Source organism: Sinohyriopsis cumingii, chromosome 5, assembly GCF_028554795.1.
Source record: "Sinohyriopsis cumingii isolate HCF-2022 chromosome 5, ASM2855479v2, whole genome shotgun sequence".
NCBI lineage: Eukaryota > Metazoa > Mollusca > Bivalvia > Unionida > Unionidae > Sinohyriopsis > Sinohyriopsis cumingii.
Genome location: NC_142965.1, coordinates 95,438,292 through 95,453,305, shown reverse-complemented (window position 1 = coordinate 95,453,305; position 15,014 = coordinate 95,438,292). Strand labels below are relative to the sequence as shown.

The window sequence follows — 15,014 nt, the reverse complement described above, 5'->3', positions numbered from 1 at the left end:
TACTCGCTTATGATTCAAGATGCGATACACTTTTTCCAAACGCCGAATGACGATTTGGTATTTGGCTAAACCTACAATCTTGAGAGGCTGGTAGGTTTCCACTTTAAAATATCGATCCTTTCCAGACTGCAAGGCTTCTTTCGGCACACCAAAGTTCACCAACAGACTGGTGCGATCATTGAAAGTCAATCCATTTTCTTTACACTTGTGCACTTCGCCTTGTCGGTCCCGGTATTCGTAACCGTAATATTTGTGACCGCCACTAGCAAGACTTAGAATCTTGTCGTTGCGTAGCTCGTCCGTCCAGACTCCTAAAATATCTCTTTCGATGACAGTGTGACGTTGACCCTGCCGATCAATGTAGATGTAACTGACCGTGTCACAATACAGCAAACAAGCTTCTAACAGTGTTATCGCTTCGTACAATTTTAATCATGCATGGGTACAGAAACACACGTCCAAGTATATGAATTCTTCTTCTTTCTCCTCGTCGGCTTGGTACAGCAAACAGATGACATTCGTTAGTTCTCCGTGCAAACTGTCCCGCGGGTTCAGTGGGTCCACCAACTTGTAACTTTAAACTCGAGATCGGTTTTTAAACTATGATCGTACTCGTGTTACCATATTTCCAGCACTTGGTATCCTTGCTGCTCTAACTCCAAGCACCACTGACTAGTGGCCTGGTACAAGTCTTCTATGGGACGTTGTAAAAACGGATTGATGGTGTCACGTTGAGGGTACCAGATGGGACATCCGTGAAATAAGCACCCGTTAAGCTTGTACACGATCTGATCGTATTATAAGTCACAGCCATCTACTGAATAAGTTCCGATAGTCTTTTTGCCTCCTCCGTTAATGGTGTGTTGTATCCATTTGTCTTCCTTGTCGCATAAGTAAAGTAACCAGCGTAGGGCTTTGACCGAGTATTGACGTTTGACAAAGTTTGTCGTTTTAGAGAAGTCCAAACATCATGGGCACTTCGATCCACTATGCTTGTGTTGCTCTCGAATGTCATAGCCATAGTTACATTTCTTACAATAATAGATGAATCCCAGGAATCCAGTGATACTGGTAATGGTATCGAAATGTTCATTGTGATGATAGACGTGAATGCATTTTCCGTCTTCACAACATTTGCCACGAAACAACAGAGGCCACCGCGTCTTTAGGATGTACTTTCAAGGTGTAGCGTGGAGCTACGACCTCTTGCTATTTATTCATTGCATGAATGCCACACGGTGTGTCTTTGGATATTCCCGTTTACTGTCAGAGGAATTCTGCGTCTCCTCGTTGTTTGCCTTGGTCCATCCGATTGTTGAATAGTTTTTCAGGTTCTTTTGCAATCTGCCGTGTCGTTCTTGTCGGCTTACGTTCGTTCCACCATAATGACACGGGCTAAACGCATCTGGTCTTGAGGGTTGTTAATTTGGACGAGGCTGCGCCTGATGTTGTGAATGTCGTCCACTATTAACGCCTTTTTTGCGTGCTGTCCCTTTGGAAAGAGAAACATGGGCAATATGCAGGGTCGCCTTTCCATCGGTGATGTGAAACTTGTCGTTGGATTATTGTACGTGTTAAATGTTGTTGATGACTTTGGAAGGTGTCATTCTGATGGGCTGCTAAACTCGTTCCAAACGGGGGACATCGGACTGTCGTGATCAGTGGAAAGTGTCAAGCGATTGTCTTCTTTGGCATCACATTATAGTTTCAGTGTGGTTAATAAAGAACTCCATACATCGGCAATGAACTGTTCTCCATTTTCCAGCGGTTCGTCTGACTTGAAATCTTTAAACTTCACCGTGTACGTGTAGGCCATGGTTCTAAATTCTAGAAGAGCGTTTATATGTCTCTCATATGTGTAGTACTTTTCAGGGTTTACTAGTGATGGTGGACTTTGGTTTGGTGCAGACTCTCTCTGCCTGGATTCTGGCTCACTCATATCATCTTCAAAATCGCAGGCATGGATTTGAGCTAAGACTTCAGCTACTGTGCGAGGAGATAGGTCAAATTTCTGTCTCTTATTTTCTTTTCGATTCTCCACGAAATTATGCGATCGTTTCATCTTAAGTACAAAAAGTCAAATGACTATATTTAAAACGCCATTGTACTCTTTATTTCCATGTTAGACCAGTGTCGTACCCATATAAAGGGTCAGTGTCGAACTTCTGATCAGAGCTTAGCGAGATGTCATACATAGGTGTTCTTCAGAGAAGCCGACTTACTACCCCTCCCCCTTGTTTTGAGATAAAAGCCAAGATACATGCTATATCTGTCAGAAGAAAGGTCTGAATTAGTCTTCAGAATGTCCAAACCGTCGATAAAGCAAGACAGGTGTCATTGTCAAGAGAATGGACATTGGTTTTCAGCCCACCCTTAGAAACAACAGGTCGAAGAGAGAGGCTCCGAACAGGAAGAAGAGGTACCCTCCCAAAAAGAAGAACCCAGACACGTCAAGAAGTAAAGCAGAAGAGACGAAAGTGAGGAAGAGGATGAGGTAAAACATATGACAGTGAGGAAATTAAAAAGAAGGAGAGTGAACAAAGACACTGAAGAAGACTATGAACTTTTTGAAGTCTTGTGTTGTGATTTGGATTGTAAATTCGTACCCGAATAGACCAGAAAGAAAAACGTATGTGTCTCATGATTACGATGTTTTAGAATAAGGACCTTCACTTATGCACTCACATACGTCCATCATGGGGCAAAAAGGGATTTTGAGTTTTAATTGGTATAGGCAAAATGAATACTATCTCTTTTTGAGTGTTGTGAGTGGCCCTGAAAAGGACCGTTGGGCGTTTGTTTTTTGATTTTTTAAAAACAAACTCAGGACCGGGAAGTAATCAGCTTTAATTGCCTTAAGCGATTGCCACCGGCCAAAGCATATTCTGGACCTGCACGTGTCGATGATTTGGTAGAAATACTAGTGTGGGTATCTCATGCGTAGTGACAGGGGTGGGCTGTACAGCTCGGGAGCTACTTTTTGTTGGGTCGTATTAAAAAAGTCTGATACATTTATTTCAAACTCCTTAACTCGGCCAAAATACCTAAGGGTAAGGTCACCGTTTGACTTTCACTGTCCTCCTTCCCTCTTAGACCTTGTTTCTTCTCTGCTTCTTCTTCTTTTTCCTGTCGTTTACTACACGCCTCTTCTTCTTCTCGCTGTTACTGTTGACGGAGAAAAGCTTGTTCTGCTTCTTTCTGCTGTTTCAAATATTTTTCCAATTCTTCTTTCTATGTTTAAAATTCTCGACGTATGGTAAAGAAGGAGAAGGTGGCGAAAAAAAGAGAAAATCCACTAAATCCAAATTAAAATTGGCCTCTTCTGGAATTAGACCCGTGTTTGCTTTGGCTGCTATGCCATCACTCCTCGTCGCCACGGCCGGTGCATTCCTATTCATCGTCTTCTTAGTTTCCATCATGTTCTAACTCTTTAACATCGATTCACTGTGCAGAAACGCTAGTGCACCTATATAGGGAATGTTACGTCACAGGTAGCTCTCTTCATATAGGGAGACAGGACTCCGCACTGTGACTGAATTTTGTAACTCTTGTTAGAATTGTCGAAAGAACTCAGTCCGTTTCGATCCACTCTTTCACTATAAGTAACTCCGGTTCGCTTCAATCCCTTCACCTGTTCTGTTTACAAGATATGGATTGACGTAGAATCGTCTACCCTCTAATTGTCGATGCTGTTCAACCCGGCCTATCCTATGTATGTCAAATCATCATGGGCTATCACCCAGATGAATGATATGGCTCCTTGGAAATAAAGAATCTATGTGGAGAGACAAGGCTGTCTGAAGAGAGTCTTAATCTACGGTCCAGAGGTCAGACGAGGATTGAGGAAGAGAAGAATTTCCGTGAGACGCACTCTAAGTTAAAGGAATTGTGTTAATAAAAACAAATTGCCCTTTTCAGGTCCACTTTAGTGCCTCGAAAAGATCTCTAATCTCTCTTGCCTAAACACTTGTTTAGTCGATTTGATATGTTATGTGCATGTGTGATAGATTTATGTTCATGAATATATGTATTTATCCTATGTTTATGTTTATATCTCGCCAGTCCCGCCCCTCCAAGCGTTATTATTGTTCGTATAGTTTCACCGCATAACTAGCTGATTTTACCGACTTGGAGGGGAGAGACATAACTTTATATTTTTCCCCACTGGTGCTGTTTGCTGTTGGCCCGAATGAGGTCAGCTCCTTGCAACACTGTTGCCAATATCCAGTAACATGACGTCACCCTACCTGTTTCATTCCTATAGACCCTATACAAAACCCAACCTATCTGCAACTTGCCCTTGACGCTATAGTGGCCCAGGGTAAATTGTGACGCTATAGTGGCCTAGGGGGATTTGTATGGACATTCCCATTGATGCTATACATTTTGACGCCATAGCAGCCCAAGGGTGTTTTGTATGGACATTCCCATTGACGCTATTGTGGCCCACTTCACTACTTATATATATCACAGACACGTGTTTAGAAAAAGCCTTAACATCTGATGTATTTGTAAATGAGAATTTGTAAATGATTATGACAATGCGATTGATGATATCATCATCGTCATTATTATCATCACTAAAATCAGAATGAGCATGATATAACTAGATATTATATATTAATAAAAGAAATGACCGGAATCACCATAAATCCTTTGCGATCACTTAACACTTAGTAGAATCCAATATTAAATCATTACCCATTTGAGATTCCTTTTATCACATAGTGTTTATTTCAGTCGACATTATTTAGAAAGAAGAACGAATCATTTCATTTATTCTGACAGACATGCACCTTTCATTTGCTGTTCAAAATACATAGTCCCAAAAAAGGTTAAACTAGTAAAAGTAGATTGTATTTTTTTACAGACTATAAATCAAAGAAAAAGCTTCCATCCGAAAAAAACAGAACATTTTATAAGACAAAATCATTTTTCAAAATAAAATTATCAATGCGATGTGATGCCACATTGTTTGATGCGGTAAACTAAATGCCTAGAGCACATGTTTACCCTAAAATGCCACTTTCAGAACTAAACATTACATTGTTGCGATTTTTATGTGAAATAGGATTACCTGATGCACGATTTCCCAAATTTTCTGCAATGCATTTGTGACCGGATATTTGCAGCATTTGACTTGAACAATAGACTGTAGAGAAGACTTAAACAAATTTCTTTTTGAGTCTGATTTGCATCCCATATATTATGCGTAAAGATGCTTTGGGGGTAACATATCCATATTCAGACAGCCGAGATAATTTTCCCTCAATTTCCTTTCGCGAGTCGAGTTCAAAAATGGCTGCCAAAAATTGTTGATTAAAAACCAAACATTCCAGAAGGCGGGGTTGAAAACGTTTTCCCACTATCCCAGCCAACCAGTAAAGAGAATACTGCACGATAATTTCATGGGCTTATTTGGACCAATCAGATTCACATAAAGTGATATTTTAACGTGTGATAATATCACAAATATGAAACTGCACATACAATAGGAAAACTATATCTACTATGCTATAAATATTGCTATGACTATATGGTTTTAGACAAGGTTACATAATGAGGTAAAACCAACAAGTTTAGTACAATCAATGAATAATTTATTTCCCAAGAATAAAAGTTAAAAGTAAAAGGACAATGACAGTATTGTGAACAAATCTCAAATAATCATAAATCTTGTGTTATAAGTCCAATAGTATAGAATGTTCAGAATGAATTTCGATAACATTTAATGTCCTGATATACCTAAAGTCTTGACTGTCTTAATGTACGGCAATGATATAACAAGAAATGTTTTCAGTCATTCCAAAGTAGTTTTAGATGAAAAAGTCAATGAGCACTTTGCAGTTTATATGACTAATTTATACACATCATCCTCTCAAACTATATATGAACAGAACTATAAAATCTAATTATAGATTGAGAAAATGGTATGAGTAATGTATGAAATAAATCTATAGATACGCACCTCACTTCACCTGTGGTGCAATATATTTTCTGAAAAACAAATAGGAAATCTCACCAAATTGTCAGCAACATGATAACCAGGTAGATAAAAGTTCAACCCTCTATTACGGACCAGGATAAGTCATCATGATTTTGAAAGTAGTATTAAGCCAATAGGTCCTCTTTGTCAAGACCACTTCTCTGTACTGATGCTATAATTAAAATACGCAGAAGCAAAGGCCAAAGTGAACTTGAAACAGTAGAAACGATGCCATTTTCTACAATGGGGACTAATGAAAGATTTATTAAAAGTAAGGGACACAAAAAATGTTTAAGCAACATAGGAGACATAATGAGTGTATTTATATCTGTTCATCGGGTAAATTGCTTTGTGGCGTTTGAACGTACAAAGTATCACTGGTGACAAGTGGTAATGAGGACGTGGCCTTCACCATTAAAGATCCGTGGAAGCTTAAGAGTACATTAGAGACTAAGCAGGTGTAACAAATTAACAAGAGAGCGGCTGTATGTTCTGATGACATTCTTCTTGAATCCATAGCAAAGTCTTCGGCAGTGACAGGTAGTGCTGACGTTGCAGCGCAAATGGAACTAATTAGTAATGAGATGCCCGTCGGAAAGAGATAGCCTTCGATAAATTCACAGCTGTACGTTTTAGCAGGTGCTGACTACTGTGATGAGACTCAATAAGGATTTTTATCTGAAGATACTGGGCTCAGTTAGGTAGAGATTGTGGAAAGGGTTCAGGGCGATACATAAAAAAGAGACAGAGTCCTTGGATGTTGGAAAGCTTTGCATTCTCACAGCCATGCTGCTTCGAGTGTGTTTGCATAGAAAAGTTTAGAGAATGGTGTAAATTGCCCTGAGCAGATCATGAAAATTTGGCCACGTATATTTTAGTCTATTACAGGGGTGTTACTCTCAGGAAAGAACGGTCGTAAGAACACGAGAACTTTAAATGATTTTAATCGACGAATTCAACATGATAAACGCAAAATGAGTGACACTCTACCAATTTAAAATTGTCGTTTCTTCTAGCCGACGTGCGGCGTTTACATTTGATGCAACCCTTAGTGATGAGACTTGCCCCGGACACAGCAGATTGATATAATAGCTCGTGTTAAAATATAGACTGGTTTAAGACACAATAGAGCTCACAAGCTGAAGACTGCATCTGATGTGTATGCTTTATTGAAGGTTACATTTAGATAGGATAATGTTCGTCTTAGCTTAGCCATATTGCTTGGTCCTGTGAAACTTTTGTTTGATATTTTTATCTGTGTGAGATGTAGCTGATACGTGATAAAAAGTATGTTGCATTACACTGATGTGCGCAATTATATTTTTTTCTTCTTGTCTCATCTCTTATTAGTAATAGTTAGATTAGTAGTAGCATAAGCAGACATTATGACAAGATAACAAGCAGCCTGGCAATAGTTCGGCGGCAAAAATGATCTGCATTTGTATAATTCTGACTGAGAAGTCGTAAAATTGAAAAGGAATCCTTTGCTGCTATTCTAAATCTGAATGGATAATATCTAAAAACAAATCATAATTAGTTGCTAATAATTTCTTGGCTACTTTCAATGACAAGCAACTTTTGTTTGACTGCGTTTTGCTTGATTAATTCATGTCACATACTCTAAAGTCGTCTTCACAATCACTTACTTGCCAATACTACATTTGTAGCAATGATTTATAGCTGTTCTTCCTTTCTGTGTCTTATAGTAATTATATTTATTCTGCTACTCCCAAATAATTAACTTTTACATGAAATTAGTTTTTGCATAACATTGTGAAAGCTTTTGTAAAAAAAAAACTTAGGCGCATTATGACTCATTTGATCACGGTAACCGTGTATTCCTGGATATAAAAAAACACATATCGACTAAGCACTTACCTTTGAAATGTACGTGACTAATCTTGCTATACAAATTCATAAAAATAACGTAAACATTTGTCATTTTCAAGATTAACTCAAACATTTTGAAAACAAGGGTGTGCTTTATTTCATATCCCAAGTGGACTCGTTAGCGTAATTTATCATCCTTTCACACGTGAATTACAATGTAAACCTAACGAGTGGTCACATTTCGAGAACACCTGTTTAGTTTTCTAATAATTTTTCCTATGTAGGGGATCTGCTTTAACAAGGCCATAAATACGATAATTACCTTATAGATCAAATAAATGTTACTATTCTGAAGACAATTTTACAAATGTTTCCACTCAATGATGAGCATAGAATAGTTTTAAGTCATCTAATGTGGTCGCATACTTTATTATTAACTTATCAAGATTTTTCCTCAAAAACGTCTGAGAAGATATAACGCACATTGTATTTTCTTCTTGCTGGCCATTCATACATTTGCCATATCATCATTCTTCCTGTAGCTACCTAACGTCATACATGCATGCATGCATATGTTGATACTTTCTTCGTGTTATATCTATCTGAATATGAAGCTATCTTTCTAATTTACTAAGTGTTTATTTGTGTATTTGCGTGCATATTATTATTATTATTAGTAGTAGTAGTAGTAGTAGTAGTAGTAGTAGTATACTAGTAGTACTAGTAGTGTTTAAATTAGTTCCAAACATTTGTTGGAAGGTGATTCTTGTTCACAATACCGACCTGGGATTTTAGAAAGATCCCAAGTCACATCCTTGTCTACCAATAAGACGAGTTGTCATGGTACAAAACTGACTTTTGATGCATCATAGTATAGTTGGTAATTATGCAACGTATACAGTGATGTTGAATGAGTGAAATCTACAATGATTATATATATTTGTTGCTGGCTCCGTAAGTGTCATTAGCCAGTGACATTTAATATCAATTTATGTCCAATTCATTTCAATATTTATTTCCAATTTTATTAGCTTGTTAAAACAATAAAAACAATAAAAAATATTTTGAAACTACATTAGTATTCTGACTCTTATGCAATATTTTAAACTGTATGATTTGATTTGTTAGCGTTAGACATATGAGGACATTGTTTTACTGACGTCGTTTCTATTTTGAAGTATCAGAAATATTTAGTCAGTCTAACTCCTTCTTCAATCGACATAGTTGAAGACCTAACCATCACAATAGCCATATGCTGATTTCCAACATCTTCGAACTATTTCAATTTTGGTAATTTGATCACATCGCTTTTCTCTTCTAACTTGCTGACGTATGCGATGGATTCCTTTTCCTGTCAAATATGCATTGTTTTCCTAAAATATTCTTTTGAACATGTTCTTCTGCTTGAAACATTTGATCAAATTATTAATTTATAACAGTGTTGAAGTCAAATAAAGGAATATTTTCCAAAGCGTGTAACCACTCAACACACACACACAATCATGCTTAATTGTTAATTAAGCGTCCGCCTCGGATGCGGGAGGTAGCTGGTTCGAACACCGGTCTTGTCATACCAAAGACTTTAAAAAAAATGGTACTAACAGCTGCCTCACTAGGGACTCAGCCGTAAGAGGTTAGTGTTATGACTGGTCGTCCTGGTGCCAGGATAATGTGACATTTCGGGACATCAATCTACATGTCTCCGGCATGATGCCCCAGTGCTAGACATCACTATAAACTGCCACACTGCAGACATCGTATCGAGATGACTGACAAATTGTTAAAGGTACGTGAATAATCCAAATCACGTACACACGCATGAAATGGTGTGCATTTTAATATACATTTAAATCACACAAAGCGCCCTAATTTGACAGTAATATATGCAAATCGACTCCGGATTACTTGACACATACGCACACGTCACTGAATTCGGCTCTTGGGGAAAATGTTTACCCGTGACTCTGTACTGTTCAGGTTTCATAATAGTGTGTCTTAAACTCTATTCAGTGTTGGGAGCCGTATGACAAAGAGTGAAAGAAAAGTTGTCTGATCATTCCGCATAAGTAAAACAAAGGACTTTTAAAGATTTATTACAGATTTCAAATCGCACGTAAAAATCAAACTATTAATTGAAGAAAAAAAAAACAACATATATTACTTCTAAAATATACACTGAAACAAAATCGTCCGTGATAAAGATATAGTACAGTAAAACCTGGGTTCAGATGAAGGGATAAAAGAATAGTACCTGTGAAGTTCAGATTTTGATAGACATAAACAACTATGCAATACCATGAACAATGTGGGGCAAGAAACAGGCTGGAAATTTAGATATTTTAATTTGAAAAGCTGAAATAATTTTCTGGTAAGTGAAATTGTATAAATGTCCAAAGTGGTTAAAATAATGTAAAATAACCTGGAACATTTTCCACTCATCATTCTTGCTAGGCTAGTAGGTCATACACTTCTCTCTCCTACTTTAGTACAAAACAAGTCTATTGAATTTGACTTGCACGAAATGCAATATGCCTGAAACAATTGATGTATACATGTGACATGAAAACGTTACCACTTTCTATTACATTCATTATGCGAAATTAAGGCTCATTTTGATATATGATAATGGTGTATGCTTTACATAAAGCGTCATTATGGTAAAAACTACAAATACAGGTTTATTGCATTACACAATATCAACTAATAAATATATAATTCGGTACATTTTCATTTTATTGTTGTCATTCTCAATGCAATATCATTTCTATTTAAAGCGTAATCTAACAAGATATATGTATGTATGTATGTATGTATGTATGTATGTATGTATGTATGTATGTATGTGTGTGTTTGGATATTTGTTTCCGGTGTATATGTTTATTTCCATGCATCCATATATCAATCTGGTTGTGTGTGCGTCTGTTGTACTTCCATATTTCACATGGTTTGGTTTATACGTATGTAGTATGGCTGTACTTACGGAATTAGGTTTATATTATATACAGGTTGAACAGACTCTTTCGACCATGTCTTCAAGCAGCGGATACTCAACTGAATCGTTTTCTTGTAAGTCAGACCTTGCGGGAACCAAGAAGAGGAAAATGGTAAGTCCATCTTAAAAACAGTTGATCACATTAAAAGCTGAATACAATTTTTACAAATTAACAAAGAAATGTACAAAAATCAAAACCCTCACAAAAACGCACAAGTGGGCAATTGCATACCTAACTATAAATTGAGAGATCTAATTACATCGAAGTTCCTTTTAATAGCGTAAACTAAACTGTTGCAAAGTTTACAAATATCCTATGTATTTGTATGGGGCATTTAAGTATAATTGAGATATCATTTAATTACATTGAAGTTCCTGTATTTTATATCGTAAACAAAAATATTGCAAAGCTTGCACATTTTAAATATATTTATATAGAACTCCAGAATAGATCACCGGGTGCCTGAGGTAAGAAAACATAAACAGTAACATGGGTAAAGAAAACTCACAGTGACTTGTTACACACATAAATTAGAATTCTCTGAAGTAAAATTACATACGTAATAATACACAAAACTCTTTATCTATTCAGAGTGTATGCTGGATTTTGTTTCCGCTTATGAAATAATTTTATCACATCTTACATCACAGTGCCATTTTTAAAGTCTTATGTTAGTATATTTTATGCGCGTTATGTTCGCGATATACCTACATTTGATGTAAATAAACATATGTTTTCTTATGCTGCATTAAAATAGATATTTTTGCGCTGTGATTTTAGTGTAAGGAACATACTAATCATATTTAACTCCGTTATGTCACATGTCTCTTTAAAATATTTATCCATCAATAATAATTATATTTTCCTTAAACTTGTGCATGATTAAAAAAATATCTAAGTATTATATTGTCGCAGTTATCATGCGTACGAAGTCAAATACAATTTGTGTTCTGGAAATATGTTGCAAAGCATATATTTAAGGTTTGACTTATTCTTATTTTATTCACTTTTCTTGCAGCAAAATTCAGAATATGCGGACTTTAACGACATAGGTCTTAATGTAAGTAACTAAAACACGGTGAGTTTAATCCATGATTGATTTATAACGACGCAGGAGACTTTTATAATAATAATAATAATAATAATACATGAATATTACACAATCATAAAAACACTCGTTATACAAAAGTTATGTGATTTTGATGATGTCAGTGATGATGAAACGTTCGTTGAGAATACGATGACTATTTTGTTAACTTGATTTAAAGCTTTGCAATGACCGTGTTTAAATCTCTTTACGTGTTCTTATGTCCTTTGTAACTTGTATTGTAACTTGTATTTTCAATTGAACAATTTCATTTCTAATTACGCCACTAATTCGTAAGCGTGATGGTTTAGAGAAAAGGTTTAAGTCAAGACTTTTTAATAAATAATAAATACGGCTTACGGTTCTGACTAATTTCTCTTTCGAACATCGTATTTTTTGCTGGAAACAAATCCTTATGACAACAAAGCAGAGCAGGTATTTAGTGGAATATTTAACTTCAACATAGATAAAATAACGTGATACAATATTAGTTGTAAATTTGTTCATGTTTCTTAATTCATACTTAATATACAGCTCCAATACATCTAGCTCTTATTATGAACATAAGTGTGTTGACATTTTAAGATTACAGAGTTTTAAAAATCTTCAGTTATTAATAGGAACATTATATCCTCGAAATATGCATCATTGTTCATCAAATAGATCCACTGCTAACTGTAAAGGTTAATACTTGTGATAAAAATTTCTCCATTTACAGATGGACCCAGAAGAACCCGATATGACAATAAGTAGAAGCCGGAGATACAACCATGTGATATCGATAATATCAGTAGCTGTTTTGGCTGGAAGTGGTATCGTCCTCTGCTTGCTTTTAGGTAAATTAACGTATTGCTCCATAGGCTATAAATGAAAATAATAGTTTTTTTGGGTTCTAACAGCTAATACGTAATGTCATTATATTTGGGTTTTAAATCTCCACAACATAAGTGTGTCTTTCGAATCTCATTTAATTGCAACAGAGAATTTAGCATTGCTTTCTCACGTACAATGCATATATAAGGTAGATCTTCAATATACCATATTAATGTAATTGTCTTATATTAGATGGAACTGATTCTCAGTATGAATCAATACGAACATATAATACAATAAGAATGTTTACTGTTCTGCATACATAACCTGAACTATAATAAATTAAGAACGAACCATGTCTTTCTTCACCATTATGATAAATTCTAAACGCCCGGTCAGGTAAACTAAAACAAACGTAGATACATGATCACTGAAAACAAAAGTTTGTGTTGCCAATTGAACCGATGTAATGTTTTCGCAGTATGCAAGTTACCTGGAACAAATTGCATTTTTCGACCTCCGTCGCCGACACCGTCACCCTCTCTGCCAGTACAAGGTAAATGTTTATATATATATATATATATATATATATATAGAGAGAGAGAGAGAGAGAGAGAGAGAGAGAGAGAGAGAATACAAAGTTGAAAACATCCTTTATATATGTATATATGTAGATAGGTAGTTACGGTAATAAGAACGTGAGTATGCGTTAGTTTAAATGTGCGCACCTTTCTTGATTCATAAATAATAATCATTCGCCATTCACTGTTTTATGCTATTTATATATCCTTTTGCAATCGTATAGTCAAATTCAAGAATACATGGGATCTCTCTTTATTTATTCAAGAATACGCTTTCCTTGAATTTTCACAAATTCGGCAAGTTCGTTAAAGTAAGAAATAAATAAATTGACCTTTTTACACCCTGAATCTGACTAAATATGATAATGGTTAAGGCGGTTTCGGTTTGACCGTATCAGTGAGAAAACGTTGGTTTTTAACATGCGGAAAATACATACAGCATAAAGATAAACGCAACTGTAGACATGTTTAAAATACAGGTTATTGTCATAGCTGAAAAACATTTTGGAACAAAATATTCGGAAGGGTCAAACGAATGTATGCAGTTGAAAAATGAAATATGTAGTCTAATATTTTTTCAGGATGTACAGTCTGGAGGGGAACAGCATGCAATTACCAGTACTACCCAAATCTAAGTCACGTAGGCGAAATTCGCCTTATAAAAGAGATGGTGACTGGTAAAGTGATTCTCTTCACTGTTAGAGATCTTACTAATGACACAAATGAAGGTGTATATGATTCATCCAGCAAAATGAACTTCACTGTTTCTGTTGAAGATGCAAAGATTAAAGTTATTGTTCACATTTCGGACACCCAATGCAGCCATCAAGGAAACTACAATATTCTTTCTATTTCCGATGAAAAGGGTTTCATAGAATCCTTCTGGAGAGTTAATGTTTTAGGTAAGATTAAAAAATGGTTTACCTTCCTACAAAATACATACATTTAAACGCGCAATAAAGGTGCATTTACATCTACTGTCACAGAGTATGAACCTCGCAGAAGATAAAGCATTATGAGCTAAACATAACACCTCTCTAGTAAATGTTTCCGTCGGAAAATGCCCAATGAAGCATGGCAAGCATTATTTTGGACTTCTTTCCGGCGCAATGGTTAGTAAATGAGTAGGGATAATTGAAAAATAAAGTTACCTCTTCAAACCAAAAATAAGGACATCATTACTTAAAACCAGTAATGGTATCATTGATAACTTTAAGTACGAACAATACGATCAACGTTTAAGAATTAAAGAGAATTTATTATCTAATGCATATTTAGTTTTACAATAGAATGATCATTTACTGAACATTGTTGCAGCTCAATGCCCATGCCAAATGGATTTAAACATCACATCCACGAGTACAATAACGTGTTCCTTTTCAAACCCTGAAAATACTTCTGTAATCATTCGTAAAGTATCCGGTGACAATCAAAACTTGCTTGTGAACGTGAGTGGAATAATCCGCCCTATCAACCTGCAGACAACACCTGGATTCTCAGCTACATGGTCTAAAGATGGTATTCTCGACATTAAGTTAGAGCTTCGATATCTGGATTGTTCACATGAAGGCAGCTACAGTATCACGGTAACAATGAATGGTACATCAACAGTGTATGAAGTGTACATAAATGTCATAGGTAAACACAAATACGAAAACCCTTAAATTTAAGTCCTCCCCGAGTGCATAGGGGGCCAACGATTTTCGTGCTTAATTACTCATTTT

General features: G+C 36.0%; 1 protein-coding gene across 3 annotated transcripts in view; it reads left to right on the top strand.

Moving 5' to 3' along the window:
* LOC149799808 (uncharacterized) overlaps positions 1–15,014 on the top strand; it is a 38,181-nt gene that overhangs the window by 19,647 nt on the left and 3,520 nt on the right. Inside the window, exons 5-10 of one of the 3 annotated variants that reach the window (XM_089959218.1) lie at positions 10,822–10,920; positions 11,828–11,869; positions 12,615–12,732; positions 13,191–13,265; positions 13,872–14,192; positions 14,608–14,928. In XM_089959218.1, the coding sequence (XP_089815344.1) occupies positions 10,822–10,920; positions 11,828–11,869; positions 12,615–12,732; positions 13,191–13,265; positions 13,872–14,192; positions 14,608–14,928 (976 nt within the window). The remainder of the gene's footprint in view (positions 1–10,821; positions 10,921–11,827; positions 11,870–12,614; positions 12,733–13,190; positions 13,266–13,871; positions 14,193–14,607; positions 14,929–15,014) is intronic. The other 2 variants (XM_089959220.1, XM_089959219.1) reach the window with 2 other exon arrangements.